The sequence below is a fragment of the Oryzias latipes genome, chromosome 24 (assembly GCF_002234675.1).
Source record: "Oryzias latipes chromosome 24, ASM223467v1".
NCBI classification, from domain to species: domain Eukaryota; kingdom Metazoa; phylum Chordata; class Actinopteri; order Beloniformes; family Adrianichthyidae; genus Oryzias; species Oryzias latipes.
Window position 1 is genome coordinate 16132349 of NC_019882.2, and position 21065 is coordinate 16153413.

At 38.7% G+C, this 21065-nt stretch overlaps 1 protein-coding gene across 3 annotated transcripts; it reads right to left on the reverse strand.

The window, feature by feature from the left end:
- Positions 1–921: 921 nt before the first annotated feature.
- On the reverse strand, positions 922–20974 carry tmem200a (transmembrane protein 200A). Of its 3 annotated transcripts, none has more exons than XR_002293181.2 (6): positions 20230–20973; positions 9693–9846; positions 9368–9585; positions 9130–9293; positions 7036–8624; positions 922–5147 (listed from the first exon to the last, which is right to left on the reverse strand). XR_002293181.2 is itself a non-coding variant. In XM_020714576.2 (6 exons), the coding sequence occupies exons 2-6, from the start codon at positions 9824–9826 to the stop codon at positions 7212–7214; spliced, it is 1539 nt and encodes a 512-aa protein (XP_020570235.1). In that variant the 5' UTR covers positions 9827–9846; positions 20230–20974; the 3' UTR covers positions 6066–7211. The 3 variants fall into 3 exon arrangements, 2 of the variants coding, with proteins under 2 accessions (XP_020570235.1, XP_011490204.1); XM_020714576.2 differs by lacking the exon at positions 922–5147 and having other exon boundaries at positions 6066–7228; positions 7619–8624; positions 20230–20974; XM_011491902.3 differs by lacking the exon at positions 922–5147 and having other exon boundaries at positions 6066–8624.
- Positions 20975–21065: the final 91 nt, after the last annotated feature.

Below are 21065 nucleotides of genomic sequence, written 5' to 3' on the forward strand. Positions count from 1 at the left end.
CCAAAAACCATAAATAATTAAGCAGCAGATCATGTTGCGTGTTACAACTCCTGTCATTCTAAATGTAGCAATGTTTTGCACTGTTAGTGTAACTCAGCTTTTGCCTCTTCAAAGCTTATATAAGTCACTTTTTTCCCGTTTTTCTCTGTGCAATTATATTTATTATAGCTTTATTTTGTTGGTTATCTGTTCTGGTTTAAAATGCATAACACAGATTCAGTATATCCAACTCCGGTTGGAAAGTCATCGCCAAAGGTCAGCACGACTCCAGTGGAATGCACACAGATCTGCCTGAGGATTGCATCACTGCTCACATGACAAACACAGCATAAGGAGGCCTTAAAGGCTTTTAAGACAAAGCTGAGAGGTCCCAGCAGTTAGAAAAGGTTCATGTTCCAATGAAAGATTTATAGTTATAATGCTCTCTGAAAAACGTTGTTTCGCCTCTGCACACTGTTATGTCAGTGAACTGGCATTAAAGGTAGTCCCCGAGTGTTTTGTGCTGTTTCCCATATACATGATGTGCAAGTAGAAGGTCTTCTTTACCACCAACAAAACTCCTCTCTGTGATGTTATAGTTGCAGTGCATTGTCTTTCTCCCTATTAAAAGTGCTTGGGCACATTGAGGTCAAGTGCATCATTCCAACTGTGTTAATCTTCCTCTGTGATCCAGTTATCACGCCGGCAAGCCAAGGGCTTGATGAATTGACACCACAATTATAGGTCTATTAAACAGTTTTAAATTTCTTTGGTTCATTTAAGTGGAGGCTTTTTGGGGTTATTTATGTATATGCAATATATATATATATATATATATATATATATATATATATATATATATATATATATATATATATATATATATATATATATATATATATATATATATATATATATATATATATATATTTTTTTCTTTTCTTTTATTGAAAGCCCAGTCTGTGTTTTTATGTGTGCACAAGTGAGTTTGCTCCTCAGGCAGGGGTCCAGAGCACATCTCCGGCTGCTATGGCAACTGGGCTGGCACCCCCACTGCTGCTTCATTGCAAGTGCACAAACCCACTGACAGACACATGAACACACTCTATGACAACTGCCACAAGGCTCTTTCAATGATACTCCCAGTTTTTCTACTTAATTGCGCTGGATTTGCAACAGAGTGACAGGGAGGGACTGGAAGAGGGGATTAGAGTGACTTAACGGCGACATGGCAAGCGCTCAACCTGCACATTATAAGCAAAGTTAGAATCTGTTTATGCGCTGAACCCAAAACACATTTTGTAGATGCACAATTCTCTTCTCTGGAGATGAACAGATATTATGAAAACAGTATGAATAAATTAACCATTTTAATAGAAAATGCAAAAAAATTGAGCATTCACTCATTTAGAGCCAATATGTTCTTGAGTGGGTGACTCACTTCCATAACTAATTATGCATTGCTCATTCTCAACCATGCATTTCTGCAATGTGTGGCAGCTGCATTAATGCAGGTAACTCAGCTAATCTGCAATCCATTCAATTTAGCCTCCAGATGTGTTGCGGTAATTACTGCTGATTAGTTGATTGCCGGTATGTCCGTGAAATGCTCACATCAGCGCCGTTATTACAAAAACACAAGGACAACATGTTCCCTTCTGGAATCTTCTTTCACTTAAATCACATAAAAACAAATTCTTCTTAATTGAACATCTTCATCTGTCTTCTTGCTTTTCCTTGCTGGCCTAATGGTTCAACGTAGAGGCTTCTTTGTAAAATAGTTTATTTCTATTTTTCATTTCATGTCTTCATATTTTATCCTACAGGGTTTGTGTATTCTGTGTTTGATGTCATCTGTACAAAAAATGTTAATTTGTGAATCCCAAAAGCCAACCTCTGGTGGCTTTTGCTGACCATCTTCTACACAGCAATAATCCAGCCTGTCCTGACCACATCCGTCACGGTCTGGTTTGGATCAGCAACTAGACATGACAGGAACAGACTACAGAGAATCATCAGATCTGCTGAGAGGATTATTGGTTCCACTCTTCCCTCCATTCAGGTTTTGTACTGGTCCAGGGTCAGGAAGCGGGCTTGCAGAATTGCAAAGGACACCTCTCATCCATTGAACTATTGCCTTTTCAGCCTTATCCCGTCAGGGCGGGGCTTTAGGACCATGCGCACCAAAACCACTCGCCACAAGGACAGCTTCTTCCCCCGAGCTGTCACTCTAATGAACTCCTGGCTCCAGACCACTTAAGAACACCGAACAAAACCACAGAAACTGTCACACCAGAACTACTGTTGCACATTTTGTTTAGTTATGTTTAAATATTCCTATATCTACCTCATTGTACTTTCTTTTTATTATTTATCCTCTCCTGTTTTACTCCTTTAAACTTGTTTATATCTTTCTAGTTTGCACAAGAGCACAAGCCAAATTCCTTGTACATGCACTGTACTGTAATAAAGCCTATTCTGATTCTGATTCTGATTATAAGAAGCAGTTTGCATTGTTGTATCATAGCAGGGAAAACAGGTTTGATATTTAACAACTTAAAAACACGTCATCAGCTTAGCTGTTGACTGAAAATACTAGACCAGACCAATTCATTTGTTTTTTTGTGTTTACATGATACCTTTAGTAACTTTAAATAAACTGCTCCTTAGCATCAGCAGATGGAAATATTAAAAAAAACTTTTAATCCTCACTCCTGGTTACTAATTTTAAGTGGACAGAGTTGTCTGGCGGTCAATGGAAGGCGTCGAATGAATAAGTGCCAAGCAGGCTGTAAAACGTTTCAACTTTCTTTGAATGTATGTTTCATTACATCACTGGATGATAAGCAGCGTCTCCAGACACGGAGAAGCTCCCCAAAGGCTCAGAGTGTGTCGATTTGTTTCAGAGCGTCACACAAGCCAGGAGGTGCGAAGGCACAAGTTGTCTGTTCGTAACAAATTGGACTTGACAGAAACCCTAATGATGTCGAGAACATGGGAGCGCCTCAAGTATTTCTTGATGCTGAAACACAAAATAAAATTTGGCATCATTACTATCTGTCAAAGAATTAAGGCATAACCCCCCAAAAAGGCTATATTCTGCACTTGTTTTAGGCCATGTTCAGTTGTTTGGGTCAAAGCTGGCCTTGTAACTTAGCTAACTCTGTCTTTTAACCCTTTAACACCAAAGCTTTAGCTCCAGTGTTGACATTTTTTGACTAACTAACTCTTCAACTGTTCATGCAATTAACGTGATTCCAGTGGATTCTGAAGTAGAAAACAGCAGACTCACCATGACATGCTACACAGTTGTTACGTGTTTACGCAATTGATGTGAAATAGCTGATTCTGTTGTGGAAAAAAGCGGCTTTGCTATAGTAATTATGTTATTATTGTGTTGCATGTTGGTGCAAAACCGATATGAAAATCTGCCTTTTTCCATGCCAGAATGAACTGATTCTTGCTAACTGCATAAACGGTCAAAGAATAATGGTACGTCACAGAGGAAGTGCCGGCATTATGTATGATGCTGAAGTCCCACTCCAATTATCTTTTGATCTGTTGTTAAGGTTTTCACAGTGTTATTTTAATTATAATTATACTGCTTTTAGCCAAAAGCTTTTAGCAGCTGGGGTTCATTAGAAATTCACTCCTGATTTGTGGATGGGAATGTTGCAGCGGAGTAATACTGTCCTCATTTTCCATCAGCCTCTGTTTATACTCTCTAGCTTTCAGGCCCTTACACCCCCAACCTAACAATATCGGTGCAACGGAAATGGCGAGCAATATTGGAGCAATCCAGCCATACAGCTTTGAGAAAAACGGCAGCTCAGACAAGGAAAGCAAAGATGAATCTAGTCGTCTACAAGTGTATGCATCAGAGAAGTGACCTGTGGCCTGCCGATTGTAGCTTCTACGTCACAGCTATAAGCTTTTTTCAAACAACACTTTTTCATCTGCTCCTGATTCACAGTGGTTTTAATGTATAAAAACTCAGAAATGCCGTTATAAGCTAATTTTCCTTAAATATGTCCTCCATCATTGGAAAAATGTCCCAAGAACATGTTTTAAACCCCATTTTCATCTGGTCTTTAAAGGGCTAAACACAAACAAGACACATGACTTTGATACGGCAGGAAATGTTTGTTTTTTATTTAATGCCTACATCTGTTGGGTCGACTTCTCTGTGTATATTATAGTGATAGAAGCAGTTGACACACAGAAGCAAATCCCAAAGAGGAATCTAAATTATTTTCCATCGTTTTAATTGGTTGCTGAGGGCAAAATAAACAAATCTGCTTCTAAAATTTAAATTTAGTCATAAATCAGGGGTTAGCTCAACAGAGGGAGTTGAGAAAACCTCTCCAAAGGATAAAGTAATTTTAGTTTGCATGTTTAATGTTAACAGGATGAGACATCATCCGGCCGTGCTGCCTAAATATGTCTGCTGCCTTCAGCACAGTTTATTCCTCGCATCTGTTCCCTCTAACAAAGAGAGAGATGAGACAAAAATGTCACCATTCTGCTGTTATTGTCTGTATTTCTGTGTTTGGTTTTGAATCTTTGAATGCACATATGTACTGCTGGATTGATAGAAGGCATTTTTGAGCTTCAAACTTTAAAATAAAACTATTCTGTTTGTGGATTTGGTTCTGGCTTCAGTTTTGTGGTGGTGGTTACATGGTGTTGGGTTGCATTGGGTAATGAGACACACTTGTGTCTGTATCTCATAGACGTGGCCATACAAACCAAAGTATGTGTTTATGTAATCTCACATCCCTGCAGAGAACATTTTAATTGGTGATGACTCATGTGGATCTTTGTATATTGTTTAGTTTCTGGGCACAAATAAAGCAGAGAAAAAGTCAGCCCCACCATAAAATGCTATTGTTTAAAGAGAAAAAGACTCCATCACCTAATAAAGGCTCCAGCCTGTTTAGCAAGGTGTGTCTGTCAATCACTTTAATTGCCACATTGAACTGGATAATGATTACCTTCCTATCTCAAACCAAATCAACAACTTGGAAATTCTGGTAGTGAAGGATGAGATTTGCATTTCACACATCACACACATGGCAGCTTATTAAAAATAAAACAAGCATTTACCATCAGAATCTCTCCAGAGTCTGGTAATCCAATTACCTGAAGGGCAAACCATAAAAAGTGAGCTGAAAATGAAGAAAAAAAAAAAGCTAATCAGAGCAAGATCAAGCGCAGCTGAACTGTCAGTCAGTTCTGAGTTTGCATCTCAGTCCACAAATGGCAAACTTGAAGGTTTTTCTTTGAGAATAGAAAGAGCAAACTGACTAAAGGTTTACAATACTCTTAAACAAGACATGTAGTTTATGACATTTTTGTTCAAAAGTTCATTTCATGGTAAGTAAAGCTGGTATTTGTCAAATGTATCGGTAGAAACATCACAAAGAGTGCACAAATGAGATCTTTTCAACTATGTGAGTGTATCTCTGTGCTTTCAAAATTGATCTCAAAGTCTGACTTCTGTATAAATATCACTACATTATGACTGTAGTGTCCAGGTGAAGCTCTCTTAACATTTTTGCAATTATTCTTATTATTATCATCTTATTATTATACTTGGTAAGCAAAATATTTCCAACAAACAGACTTGGTTGATTCACACAAATGACTGTAGTAGATTTTTTTGTTTCAAATCAAATACTGAGGAAGTTAAACTTATACCCAGAATAATTGCCTTAGATACTGAATTTTACTTTGGTATATAGGTCGGGGTCTGCAACCAGCCACACTGTGGCTGTGTAGTAAATATAATTTTAAAAATGTCTCAAACGGGAAGTTTGTATGTTGGGTTTTTTGCTTAACAAAAACAGGTATAATAACAGAAAAGCTTGTTTTTTTTGCATAATTTTGACTTGGATAAGTTGAAATCATAATTTCTTTCAGAAAAACAGCAACAGAGGCCCTAAGAAAAGGCTTTGTGTACCATTCTCTGTACAGAATAATCTTCAAACCAAAGGAAAAATGCTCAAGGAGCTGTTAGTATTGATGAATTGATGAAAACTACATTTTTTCTTTCGTTGAGTGCATTCATCAAGACAAAACACATCTCAATGAAAATAGTTTATTTTAAGAGAAGTTTCTATTTGACAGTGACTGCTGGAAACTAAGTATAACTGCAGTGGAAATAGCTGCAGTCTTACAAAGGGGTTTTCCTGTAACAAACAAAAAGATTTGTTCAGATGTAGCCAGAAAGATTGCCACTGGGATACACAGAAAAAGTACAAATAAATGTATTCTGATAATTCAGATTGTTGAAGTGTTGTCATTTGAATGCATTTCTGTTTTTTACCATTTAAACTGCACATTCACAAACATTTTTTAGTGTATAGGGAAATACACTGGAGCCCATATCATAATATTGCCTTCCCCAACAGCATTCATCCTCAGAAATATTAAACAGAGATAAATTAGATGCAGGTACCTCATTTAGTGATTTTTTGTTACAACACAACAAAAGCAGTTCTGGTCCAGGTTTTTTTTTTTAATAATAAAGGGTCAATAAAACTATGGCTTCTTGAATTTTGAAATATATAGGCTTCACTTTTTGCCCTAATAGTGTTTGGATCAACTACACAGTTGTAGAGACATGTAAACAGCTGTCACAGTATTCAAAATTGTTCTTGGCAGGAACTTCTACAAGAACATCTCCCTGTAACAACACAGCCGGAGTTAAGATTCACATGTTGATTCTACAATTTGGTGTAGATCACACTGTCAGTGCACACGTGGTGATCTACTTTTTTTTTTCATTTTACCCAACATTCACGTGTATTTATAACTTGTTTTCTAAATCTAGCAAATCAGAAGCTGTAAAAAACAGTTTTTAAACACAGGATGTGTTTCTTGAATGGATAGTTTTATGATTATCTTTCAATGTTAAAACATGTTTTGTAATAATTAATGTATTTGTTAACCTTAGGAAAGGAAAATTAATAAACTGGGTCCAAAGGATGAACCAGTTTTTTCAGTATTTTGGAGGAGCATAAAAATTTACAATCCTGAGTGAATCATACTTACAGTTTAAAGAGTCTGTAGCAAAGACGCGGTCAGATTTTGTTTGCAGTAGGAGCCAGGGTGGAGGGTGGTAGCTTCTGCAACCATTTTCTTTTAATACAGTTACTGAAAAGTTCAGGTGGCTTCAGGCAGTCTGGAGTCTGTTTGTTGTATTCTGTCACCGCAGTCCAGATTTAACATCAAAGCTTTGCTGGATCTGTAAATGTTTTTTTTACAGAAAAGAAAAGATGGATGCAATATGGATTTCTTTCAACCATCCCTTTGGGAAGCTAATTCTTCATTCCTCCTTTGACTAAAGTGACAAACACAAGCAAAGTTAACTGCCTCTCTGCACGGATGCAGTAGCATGAGGCAGACGTCACGTATGAACATTTCATTGAATTGGTTTCACTATTTATTGATACCAAATCTACAGATTTTCTATAAAATGTTTCTAACACCACATGAGAGCTTCCTCTGCATTGTTCATGTCAGAGTCTTCAGAATTGAGTCTCAGAGCTTCCTCTTTTCATTGTGCTACTATTCGACTCGTCATGCTCAAAGCTCAGATTGTTGTGTGACCTGGATATCATTAGCAGCTTCTCACGTTTGCTGTAGTCGCGTCTTGCCGCCATGCACGCTGACACGTCTGTTCGCTGCTCTCCTTGCTCCTCCCTGTCCTCCAGGCGCATGTAGCCTTTACTGCTGCCTCGATTTCCAGCGTGACTGCGGCAGCTGTTGCTGCGGTCCAGTCTGGGCCAGCTGGGGTGTTTCCTCTGTTCCTGGTGAACACTGAGAACACTAGAGCCGCGCTCTAAATCCAGGGATTTGGAATGGCTATTGAGCATGTGCAAAGAGGTATTAGAACCAAAGTCGCTCCTTGCTGCTCCTGGAGAAAGCCAACAGCCTGAGGTAGAGGAGGGAGCAGGGGAGAGTGTGGAGGAGGAGAAGAAAGAACAGCGGGAGGAAGATGATGAGGCAGAGTTACTCCGCTGTAAGCCTGGGGGCTTGGAGGCCTTTGCAACAGATGCCACCGGCACAACAAGACACTCTGTGGAGCAGAGAGGTTTTGACCTCTCTCCATCGCCTGTCTCCCCTCCTCTGTCTTCCTCGGTTATCGCCTCCATTTCTGGTTCATCAATGACACAATTGTTGAGTTTTATTACAGGAAGTGTAAATGCAGAGATGGAGGAAGAGACAATGGAGCCAGCGTGGTGTCCTCCCCTCTCCGCATCCCCATCCACTGACCACTGGTGACGCACAGAATCAGAGTGGGCCAACGCTGGACCTCCAAACGGACGATCCCTGTAGAGTGGAGCCAGCAACCCTGCAAAGCTACAATCCAATTTAGCCTGCTCGTTACGTCTCTGAAATTCTTCATCCCCTAGCAACACCTCCTCCTCTTCCGCCGATCCTCCTCCACTTCCACCCCAAGGGGAGAACGCTAGGAGGGGGTTGCTGGGAAAACGTGCAGCAGCATCACCCCCAAAAGCGTGAAGATCAGCTGACTCTCTCACACAGGTGCTGTTGCGGTGATAGTGATGTTTTTGTTCCTTCTGCCTGAGGCGGTGGATATCGATGACTGTAGAGTACATATCTCTCATATGGATGATCTAGCACGGGGGAGAATTTGATTAGCAGCACCAGTGGAGGAATTCACCTTAGAATTACCTGCATATATTTGTCACATTAAAGCACATTATAGTTTATTTGTTTTAAATTTGTGAGTCTGTGTTGCTTGTGGCCTTGAAGGACATTTTTTAGCTTGCTGGAAAGGAGAGATGGGACGAGGAACTAGGTTTATTACAATCAAGAAAGGAAAGATTATGATATATGAACAGAAAAAATGTCACAAAGAAAATTGAAAGAGGAGGACTGCAAACGCTCAAGATTTGTCTTTTCTGCTTATTAGATTTACTAAGATCAAGAAAATGTATGCCTAGAATGTTTGTTCTCTGTAGAATAAAAAAATGATAACATCAAGAACAAAAGGTGATCACGTTTTTAATTTATGGCCTTCTTCTGATGACTTCACTGGTTTTTTGATGAATTACTTTCATTTCTGCAGAAATCTGATCTCGTAAGCAGCTTTGTATGTGTGCACATCATGTTGTTTACCTTTGTTTCTCTGTCTCTGTTTTCATGAAGGATTGCATTAGCACAGATGAAGATAAAAATCCCAATGCCCATGGTGAAAGGTCCAAGCATCTTCATCCTCTCAGAGTGAAGATGTCGTTGCAGGAAACGCATCACGGCGCTCCCAGTCTGCTTGGAAGGTGTGCCTAAAATCACAGAGCAAGGCAAAGATGAGTGAGGAAGCCTCTAACAGACTGCAGTCATCCCGTTCTGTTGTTACCTTGCACATTATGGCTTGTGTTGGCCAAATCTTTCCCTAGTTTGGCCCCATTTCCTCCTCCTGTGGGTGTGGTTTTTCTGTGCGGCCAGTAACCCAGTGTGGCCATGCCGATCCCTATTCCCAGGATGATGAGTCCCAGGAAGAGGAAGAAGCCGGAGGCCGAGTAGAGGCGGAGCCTGCCAGGCACCACCACCACATCAGTGCGCCGCTTCCTCTTTCTAAATGCAAAAAAAACCCATTCTGAATTAGATTTTTACAAAACCCAGAGAGAGCAGAGGCTGCAAAAGACACATTTTTCTTAAATATCTGACAATAAACACTGCACCTTGGCACAGGATCAGTATTGGGGTTTCCTAAGCCCGGGGATCCAGGTGGTAAGGATCGATGCTGAGAGCGGGCGGAGTCCTGGCGTTTTAGCTTGGCCAAGCCTGTGAGCACACCTGCTGCTGCTGCAGTCATACTTCACCTGCAACCACACACTGAGAGACAACAACATCAACATCAATCATTTGGTGCGTAAATGTTTTTTGAAACTGCTCAAATGTTTTCACAATTAATATTTATTTTTCCGAAAAACTAAAATCCTGCCATGTCCTCTGTGTGTGTAAATTAATTTTTCATCTTGTTTATAAGGAAAGTCTCCAGGAAGATGTATCGGTAATTTTCAGTAGTAGCTCAGAGTTTGGTCCAAGCACCTGTTGCCAAACGTGACATTTTGTCTCCAAAACAAAATCCACTTTACTCAAGAGTTTAATCAGACCAGAATGGATTTAAAAATAAACTTGATGTACATTTTTTCCCTTCTTTATTCTCTCCAAAACATATCTTTCTATTTACAATGGAAAACCTCTTTATGAGGCACACAGTAGAAAAGAAAATGGAATATCAAAGCTTTTATTCTCTTGTAGCACTGCTGAGATAGTTTTATCTTTTTTATTTCTTAAACTTGGGGCATGAAAAAGAAAACAATCTTATACCAAAAAAAAAAAAGAAAGAAATCTGCAAAGTTTTCACATTTCCTAAATATAAGCAAAAATACTTCCTGCTGAAAGAGTCTTTGTAACAAATTACACAAAAACTGATGAACAATCTGGCTAAACTACAGACTTACACATGTGAAACAACGTACCAACTGAACAGCAATTTTCTCTGTTTACTAGTGCTGCTTTGTTTCAGCCTCTGGACAATATACTGAAAATGTGAAGGGGTGTGTGAGTAGGTATAGATACACTGCAGTGTTTGTTTACTCAGTTCTGCTGACAGAAATACAGACACAAACATGGGTTGTGAATTTCAAGGGAGTCATTTCATTTCCATTCAAGACCTGCAAAGGGTTTTACAGTTTTATAGCCGCTGCTTTTCACCTCTATATAATACATAAACGCAGGGGTGCATTTTGCCACAAAATTAAAATTAATAGTAGCTGCTTTGTAAACTACCAGCTTTTAGTCACTAGAGGAAGGGGGCTTCTTTATCAGCTCTCAATTGGGTTTCAATTATTCCGGGCTCACATGCACACTAGCAATTTACTGTTTAGCACTAAGAGGATTAAACCGACCATGTTTTAATGCTGAGCAACCTAAATTTGAATGGTGACGTCATCCATTTTTCTACAGATGCAAGTTCTAAAAGTAAGAGCAGCCACTTCAGATGAAAAGCTTCTGCGGTCAAAACTAACTACGTACCAAACGCGTGGCCACTGAATGTGTGTTGCAAGTTAAACCATGTTTGACCAATCAGGGTCTCAGATTTGGCAGTGATAAGTGGATGCCACCCCTTTTCATTCAAATAAATGCCAACTCTTTGAAAATTCATCACAAAAAGAATAATTGTGGTTAGTATCCGTGTGGATTTATATAATAGCAAGTCTTTAATTAAACACAAAAGAGTTGTGAAAAAAAAAGCCTGGAGCAAGTTTCACAAGATTTCCACTACTTCCACATTTCCCACCAAGCCTCTTTCATTTGTAGGTGGAGGACATTCCCTATTAAACAGTAAAAAAAGTAAAAGAAGAAGAAGACCCTCCCTGCTTGTCCAATGTGAACACCGTGGGCCAAACACACGCTAAAGAACGCACGTTGAACATGCTCATTGTGAACGAAGCATAAAACATACTTTTGCCCTTGGACTTTTAAATCCTTATTGGCTCATCTTTGTAAGCAACCTGTATTTATTTAGAAATAGAAACTTTTAAATTATGTCAACCCAGTTAACCTCAACATTAGAAATCTATCAGTTGGTTTACTTTGTGCCAAATTGTAGCATTTATAAGCAACTTTACCTTCTTTTTACTAACAGAATAACTTTTATCTGAAAGTCTGTGATGACAAAAATGGATAAAATCTACTAAAAAAGGATTGCCTTCCTCAGCCAAACTATTCAAGTGTAAATAATAGGTTATTTCTTAAGTGGACTTTGGTGAGAATTTGTTTCATATCTGACACGTTATTATCGTTAATCTGTCTTGGTTTAAGCAAATGTTGAAATTGCACCCATGGTAACTTAAAGTCTTTTTCAGCATGTTTATACTTAATCCAATTTTCCACACAGCAAGCCAGTTTATGGGAATCCCTCCAGGATCTAGATTTAGCATGGGAAACAGTACACACCCATAACATTTGTTTTTCCTATCTTTTTTTTTTTTTTACCTTTACCCCTTCAAGTTTTTACCAGTTGCAGTCCATATTTATCTCCAGTCATTTAGTCTCACTCTGGTTCTGTTTTTTTTTTTATACTTTCAGGTTTTCACTGAAGAATTTCCTCTCCTTTTCTCCTCCCATTATCTTATTTATTTTCTTCCTCCTCCCTTCCTCTATTTTTAGCTTGACTCTGATTTCAATGTAATCATATTTGGACCTTTTCCTGTTTCTCTCCTCCCCATCTTCCCCTCTGCATATCTTAAAGCAATAACGCCAGCTTTGCTGTATGGAATCAAACATAGCACTCGCATTGGCTCTGAATCACTGAGGACCAGACGTTTTCTCCTCCTACCCTCCTTTGTCCGACTCAGCTTTTCATGCATTTTTACTGTCAATCATCTGATTTGAAATAGGAAAGGGCTTTATCACAGATGGTGAATCACACAAGGATAAACACAGCCACTACATTTCTCAGGTTTGCTGGGCTTCCTCACACTCTCAGTTCTTGTTTTTTGCTGCTTGGTGAGAAAAAGGATCCCACACAGTGTCTCCAGATGGGAGAGATTGCCCCCATTTACTGGAAAAAGAAAAAAGGATGGATTACACTGGAGGACAGAGGCTCCGGTAAGATAAAAATGACAGGATGGGCAACACAAAATCCAGCGAGAACTGAGGGAGAACAGACAGGTTAAAAGCATCATTTGCATCATTGTAGTGGTGCAACACTGAGTCACGATTAAAAACTGAAATCCTGCTCAAAAAGCTGCTCTGTAACAAAGCTGAGTGTTAGAGTGATAACAGAAGGCCTGATGAGAATAAAATGCATTTCCTGCCAGTGATAAAAGCGGACTGCAGCAGCCAGCCTAAGAACATCTGAACTGTAGTTTTAACAAGTCTGAAGTGAAAAACAAGTGGAGCGGAGAGAAAGAGCTCCTGTTGTAACAAACACACCAGCAGCCTAATGAGAAGCCACTCCAGCACTGACAGAAAGAGAATTTGTGCTGGGGCGAGCATACAGAGTCCAGATAAAATGAAGAAAACAAGCTTAATATCAAACAGGCAGTCAGCATCTTTGCCGGCTGTTTGTAACCTTCGATTTAACTATTAAAACGCATTAATTGTGTTCCGGGGTTGAGCTTTTATGTGTGAAATTCACTGGCAGATCATTTACCCCCAAATCGTGTCAGAACAAACTTATGAATAACAAGAAATCCACATCTCCATCTAGCGTGTTTAATGAATAATGAATTAGCCACTGTGCGATTACTCTGTAATGACTAAATTGTTAATCTGTGCAAACTCACTGTAGGGCAAGAGAGCTGTAAAAGAAAATGTGTGTAAATCACCATTTAATTAAAACATTTAAGACAATTAAAACACAAACAAGCCTTTTGTAGCAAGATGACAGTAGTTTACTCAATCTATAGTAGACGTCACATGAGGTGTTGTCCCTATAGCAACTAAATGTTCTGCTGCTAGGTGACACGTTTCTATAGAAACTACCAGCTACGTGCAAAGGAATGACAGGTATGCTGTAACGGCAGGTGGGATTCACTACGTAAAAAAAGCTTTAATTGGTCATATTGAACTTCTGATTTTACTTTGCATCAGCCTCAAAGATCTATAGGGGGGAGGGAAGGACAGCTTGGGATGCTAGAAAGTAGGGGGATGTTAGCTTTTTGAAAAGTGGCAGAACTAATACATGAAATACAACTTGATACATGCTTTTAATTAACAACTGTGTTATTGATCTATAATAAACTTTAGCACACGCTTGATGGAAAATATGTCAGCACGTCTATCTGCAGTTTGGGGGAAGAACCTGTGATTCTGACATAAACTGAATTGCTGAGGTAGAAGTGTCATTTTTCTTCCCTATCTGAGCAGGCAATCATCTAACTGCTTGACATCTGCTGCCCAAGTGAAGGTCACTTGCTAAACTACCACATCCCATAAGTATAGTCAAAACATTTCAGAGCTTTATCAAATTAGGTTTTGTAAATTTCTAATTAACTTTGCATCGAACATAAAAAAAAAACAACTTTTAACTATCTTAGATTTTGCTAGGATTCCCTAAATAAATAAAGATATCATTATTTTAAAACCTTGATATATGTTTTTTACTTGAATCTCTGAAGAACTGCGCTCTTGTTTGACATGCCTCTTGTGTTTTTCATTGACAGGGCCCCAGTGAAGTACTGAGGTGATATAATCCAATGTGGATGCCATGGTCTTAAGAGGTTAAATAGAAAGGTTGTCACTGATGAGATTTAAAAAAATTATTGGCTGATTAGAATAGACCATTCATTTTATTTTATTTTTTTGGCTTAAAAATGTTCTATCACATTTTCTATATTTATATTTGTTTGTCTTTCTGATGAAGAGATCTGATCAAGGCAAGCAGGATCTATGGGTGGTACTACAGCAGCAGACCTGCTTGTCCCAGCGGAGTTTGTTGGAAGTGTCTGCTGTGCAGCCTTAAACACCAACATTATAATCAGGTTATGATGGATACTGGTCATCTTTTTCCCTGGCAGGAATGTGATTGTGAAATTTTTGTTTTTTTTACAGAGGACAGTATCAAGAAAAGGTCTAAGTTTGCAGCAGGATTTGCCAAAAAGCTTTTTCTGAAACTGTAAGTGTTTCAACAGACCAGAAATCTGATGAAAAAATGATGAATGTTCCATCTGTTTTTATCAAACTGTGAGAGGAGACAAGCAAGTGGAATGGATTTACCATGGTAAGGGTTTTAAATTGGTTTCAATTTACACGCGTTTCACAAGGTGATGTGTAACAGGAACCAAACAGTTTTCCTGTCCGTTTACTCACCTCCTGCCTGTGTGCGTACGTCTCTTGACAGGTAAGCATTTTCTCAGTAAACAAGTGTTTATGGTTTTTTTTTTATCACCTATATCTTCTTCTGCATTGAACTAATAACAGGGGATGCTTTAAGCCGTTAACACATGTCACCAATGACATCTAAACAACACGGACTCTGACAATTTTCAAGGTCACTACAGTCAGTATGAGCACCAAACTTCCTGTGCATTTATTTTGTTTATTACTGCATATTACAGTATAAATAGGTCAGTATAGACCAGTGAAGCAGAATATTGCACAGCAGTGAGCCAAATGCTCTTTGGAGTCAAATAAAATTCCTAATGCTTCTACCAGCTGTGATCACTGACTAATTTAGTGAAGATCATTAAGTTGTGGATGCCAGCAGGTTGGGCTGAAGCATAGCTGCTGTTTCTTTGGTGTTCCCTTAGCGGAATGTTTAATTGCAACAGCATCCAGGGGTATTTCTGGCATGTGTTGCATGGATGAAGTCAGTGGACAGCAGATTTTTGGACCCCAGCTAATATTTGTGCTCTGACTCAACGCTTGTTTGCAGCAGATCTTCTTTAGCCTAGAGAGTGCGGTAGCATTTACCATCGTCTGAAAGACTGTTTGTAAGTTAATGAACATGGACGCCTTTAAATTCCAAAGACTTGTAATAGCATAATCTATCCTTTTGTTTGTGTTTCTTAAATAATGTCATAATTCTAAAGCCAAAAAGCAAACAGATTTTTGTTATCTAAAAAAGAACACGAAATCCAGTGAACTTTCTACTGTTGCACTATTATATAGTTAATATGACTTAGTATGATTAAAATAAATAAATAACTATTGATTTTTGAAGTGTTTTTTGATGTTATTTATTATCTAGCTGCTGTTTTCAAAAGAGCTATGGTAACAATTGATTTTAAAGTTCTCTTAGTGGTTTATGTTTTGTCTGAGGCCTACATATTTAAGTGCTTATAAGATATAAATCCTTTCAGACCCTGCGGTGCTCCAGCACTGGCCTCTTAGTTGTTCCTAAGGTGAGGCCCAAACACATGGCGAGGCCTTGTTCCACCATCATGGTCCTAGCCTGTGGAACAGCCTGCCGGAGAACCTCAGGGCCGCAGAGACCATAGAGGTTTTTTAGAAGAGGCTCAAGACCCACATTTTTAATTTGCTTTTACATTATTTTTCTTGGACTATACAACCAATTTTATTATTATTAATATTCAATTTACTTAAGTTTACATTTTAATCATTTTTACTTGCTATGGCGCTAGTTCTCACTGGAGCAGCTGGGGTCCTAATAGTCTAATAGCTGTAGGGTGAAACCGGCACTGCCCTGTGTTGGGTGAGAGGTGTGGCGATGACACTCGTGGTTGGGCTGAGCCTTGGAATAAATGGATCCCCATGATACCCTTTCCACACAGCAGAACCGAGCCAGAATCCTTATTTAGACCTGCAGTTCTTGAGAATTTATTTAGTTTTAATCTAATTGTTATATTGTGGGAACTGGGTTGCTGAAGGAAGGAATTGGGGGAGGATGTGTGTGCTAATTTTGTGTGAATGTCCTGTTTTTGTTTTTTGTTTTTTTGTATTTATTCAATTTTCATTGTATTTATTTTATGTAAAGTGCTTTGTGCTTCAGTCAGAATGAATGGGACTATGCAAATTAATCAAGTTTGAACAAAGTAATTTCCCCTTAGTGGGGTCAATCAATTTTTTATTCTATTCCATATTTATTAATTCACTGGATACTACAGTAAATTGCTTAAAAATAGCATGATCTTGTACATCTTTGTATTAGTTTAATGTTGCATGGTACAGCTTAGTACAGGGAAGCAAGAAGCCTGTTACTAGTGTGAGCTTTTAAAGCTGATTTTCCTGCTCCAGCAGGAAGTAGATGTGACGGCAACTTTAAACCACACATGAGATGACAAATGACATAGAGCAATGACATGGATTACTGAGGATGTGCCCTCCAGCTGAAACAAATCTGTTTAGAGCCAGACGTTTCAGTAAATCTCCTTTGTACATTCCTAAGGTGGATTTTTCTCCCCCAGATATAACGGAGGCCAGAATCTGCTGCATAAAAGCATCACAGCTGCACTTTCAGCTGTTTGCGTTATACCAGATGGTGTGTTTGTAGCTTTTGTTTCTCTCTGTTTTTGGGTCAGTTAACAACGTCACTAAACATTTCCTTTTAACTGACATTCAAAGGGACTCATTATAGGAAAAAAAAAAACATGTTTTCCAGTGCTTTACTGCAAATGTGTGTGCTTTACATGAGCAAATTAGTCAGAACCACCTTAAAAGCTGCCACAGAACACAACCCTGTCATATTGCTTTGTGGTTCTTGGGTGCTACGTTTGTTGTACCGTAATTCCAAAGAAAAGAATCTATCCTCCCATCTTCATATGCCTTTACTACATATAAGGAAGCAGTAAACATGCAGTACCTTAATAATTAAAAAATGTAAAAATTTATGAAATATTCTCCAAATATATTTAAAAAAATCTAAATAGTCAACAGAGAAGTACAAGTTCAGCCTATCTTTTTTTTCTTAATAGTCTTTTTGGCTGATGTGGCATGTCTTTTTCTGGAAAAAGGTACAGAAAACTCAGCCAGAATTTTTGATGTAAAGGGAGGTCACCTTTTAACCGGACCCTTGGAGGACCATTTAAAGGAACATCTAGCTACATCTTAAAGGTTTTGCAAGTGTGTGTTGTAGTTCCTTTGAGGCTTATGCACCATCATGAAAATAGAAGTGCGTGTGGTAAGTACGTTGTAAAGTATTTATAAGGATAATGAAAGATCACGCACTTATGGCATAAAGTGAGGCTATTGTACAGTGCCTTTATGCCACACTCTAGTCGTTATTGAGGTGTGCAATGGCTTCTTACTGTTTGCGCACAAATGCTGCACACATAGGGTGTGCAGGTGATGTGTAATATGCCTGTAGGATGTCCACAAAAACTACATTCTGTTTAATTTTCTTATTTCTAACTGTCAGGCTGCAAGCACAGAGAGTGCAAGAGACACACAAGGAGTGCACACTTATCACGTGATGAGCACTAATGGCCTTCTTGCACAATGCACAGGTTGTGTACGTAAAGGTCGTTGTACACTTGTTGCCCGCAACATGCCTGTAGAAAAAATGTCCATAAACATTGATACTCTACAGGCTCAGTGAGCGGTCAACGATGTTAAATGTCTGCGCAGGCCACCTGCATGCCCTGTACAGATTTGTCCACTTTCACCTGCAGACTAATACAAGCCCTGGTGGATATTTGGTGAACTTCTCCTGGGTTGAATTACTTATGTTATCAAAAAAAGAGGTCACAGCTTTGCTTCATTGCCAATTAGTTTTCCTTTAATTACCTATTCAGTCTGTTGGTTCTCATATTCACTAAAGACAAGAATAAAATGAATAACTGTAAAGATTTAGAACATAAAACGTTAAAAAAAATGTATCATGTTGAGTTTACATTGGCTGATCCTGAGCAGATGTGCATTGAATCTTTAAACGTTACAGATTTCAGAAAAATGGTAAATTCTTGAGCTGTCAAGGTTTGAAATTAAAGCATTTACTCAAAAAAGTCCACAGGGTCAAAAAAGGGAAGAATGTCAGAGGAAATATTGCAAGAACATGGACAAAAAAGAAGTGTGCTTTGCTTCTTGAGCTTGACGGTCTCAGGTGAGTCATCTATCTGGAGAGTGTTCCTCTGTGTTTTCACACTGACCTTTTGGCAGCATGTTTTCAGATGTATCCTCTGCACTGTGAACTCTTGCCCTCTCGCCTTCCCATCATGTTTCCTTTATTTTATTTCCTTGCAAATAAGACCTGTTTCCTACAGTGGTTTGAATCTTTCACGCTTAATTAGTATCGCTTCCTCCTGAGATAAATTCTGCTCCACTTAATTAAATTGAGTTTTGAATTGAATCATCAGACGCTCGTGCCAGGCGTGTGTGTGTGTGTCAGAGAGCACATGATGGAGATGGCACCTTGTTGATTCCAGTGAAATGATTCATTTTTTTGCCTTCCTCTCAGTTCTGACTGACAGCCAGTCACTCTCCTACAAACTAACTCACAGCAGCAGTGTCTAAACTACTGGGATTTTTGCAGGAAACAGATTCTGGAAATTCTTTCCTCAGAATTTTGACTCTTAATTAAATATTCCACTGTGATTTAATTAGCTGTTGGTTTGTAGACTTTGGTGAAACAGTGTCTTCTCCTTTAACGTCAAATATGTTGTACTCCTGGATGCCTTCAGAGCAGAAGGGTGTTGAAAGCGCTGACTTATCAGAGAGGTTTTTATGCAGGATTATCCAGTCAGTATGATGACAGACAGGATTAGCTGACACATTACTTTACTTCTAACTGATTTTTAAATTAAACAGATCCTGCTCCTCGTGAAAAATCAGGCTGCTAAAGACATCTTATTATGAGCCACATGACTCTGCAATTTGTTTTCTCTCAAGATGACAGTTACATTTGTCGCCACATTAGAGCCAAAAAATATTTTAAAATGTACCTCTACTCTCTTTTGTTCCTTTATTTTGCAGTTCAGATCTGAAGGTTTTCTTGCTCCGACAAAATCCTGCTTTGCTTTCTTTTATGTTTGTTTTTAATACGGTTTTGCAGGTGTTGTGTGCACAAAAACTGAGAATAGTCTTCAAATCACTCCAAAACTGCATCATCACAGGCAAAATCATCTTCAAATTTGCAAAAGAGGATTAGCTGCACAAATGCAAATGAAAAAAATCACAGTCATCCCCCTCTTCACCTCCTAAAATCAGGTGTTGATGGACTTGGTGCCTTTTCAAACCACCTCAAGAACAGAACCCCTAGCAGTCAGATTTTCCCACATTCCAGAGAGCAATCACAGAAGTAAATACATGTTGAGAACGCATGTGAACCTTACCCTGGTTGGCCCCTATATAGTGCCCATAATGTCTGATTGAGACCATGTGTGAAAGCTGCAGAAAATCATTTGAGGAATTTACATCAAGCAAACATGCACCATGATGTTACAGTGCAGCAGTGTAAAACCAGAGGAACGTTTGCTTTAACAACTTCTCAAATTCAAACACTGTAAAATAGATCTTGACCTTTTTGTAACAAAAATATGTTGTATGTTTTGTGTTTTTTAACTTAAAAAAACAAGAAACGTGACACATGAATGTGAGTGCTAACAAGGTGGCTTTCCTTCTGGTTGTAATAAATTCAAAGCTTTTCCAAAGTCATCATCTCCACCATCTCAGTGCTTGAACTTGTGACGGATGTTCTTCAAAATTCTAAATAAAGTCATAAACTATGTGAGAAAATGTCCTGAAATCCTTTCAGATGTCTGCAAAAATAGTTTTACTATGATTAAAAACAAAAAGCTGTGTTCTTACCTAAACAAAAATCAAGATTTCACTGCATCAGTGCTATTGCACACAGACGGAGAAAACAGTGAAATGAGGGGAAGTCGAAAGCCATCTTTCACTCTGAGCATACTTCCAGTAAGATGCCATGGCGAGGGGGAAAAGAGATGACACTCCAGGGTCTGAAAGAGCAGCAGTCCTTAGCAGCCTCCAAACTCCTTAAAATATAAACGCTGGATTCTCATTTTTTCCATAAACTGGAACTCCAGTGCACGAAGAAGAGGACTGTGATGACTCTATTCAGCGCGCAACATTGTGGACACCTACATTACGCGCGCGCAAGACTTTGAGGAAGCGAGACTCGCTGTTTTCCAAATGAACAAAGACATTCCTCTTTCTTAAGTCCATTTGATGTAAAATAATAATAATAAAAAGAAGAAGAAGAAAAAAAAATCTTGTTGTTTGTCATCGAAGGTATTCCTGCTTATTCGTTGACGAAAACAAAGTAAAAGAAGCGGATTATCTGAGATGATGCCTCCTGGAAATGCGTAAAAACTGGGTCTCCAATCGAAAAACTTGATTTCAGACTCAACCAAAATGGAAAAAACCCACAAACGTCTTTAACGAAGAGAAAAAGTGATTTAGCGTTTTGATATTTGTGCGCTTTAAGTCTGATTTTATACCAAAAAGTACGAAGAAAAACCGCTCCGGTCTTCCACACAACGCTTTTGTCAATCGTGACCAAATTGGTGTGCGCGCGCGTGCGCGTGTGAGAGATGGAGAGAAAAACAGAGAAGGTTGTTTGATTTAAAAGAGTAAATAATATGCAGCACCACATATATTACACATTGGGATTAAAAGTCAAT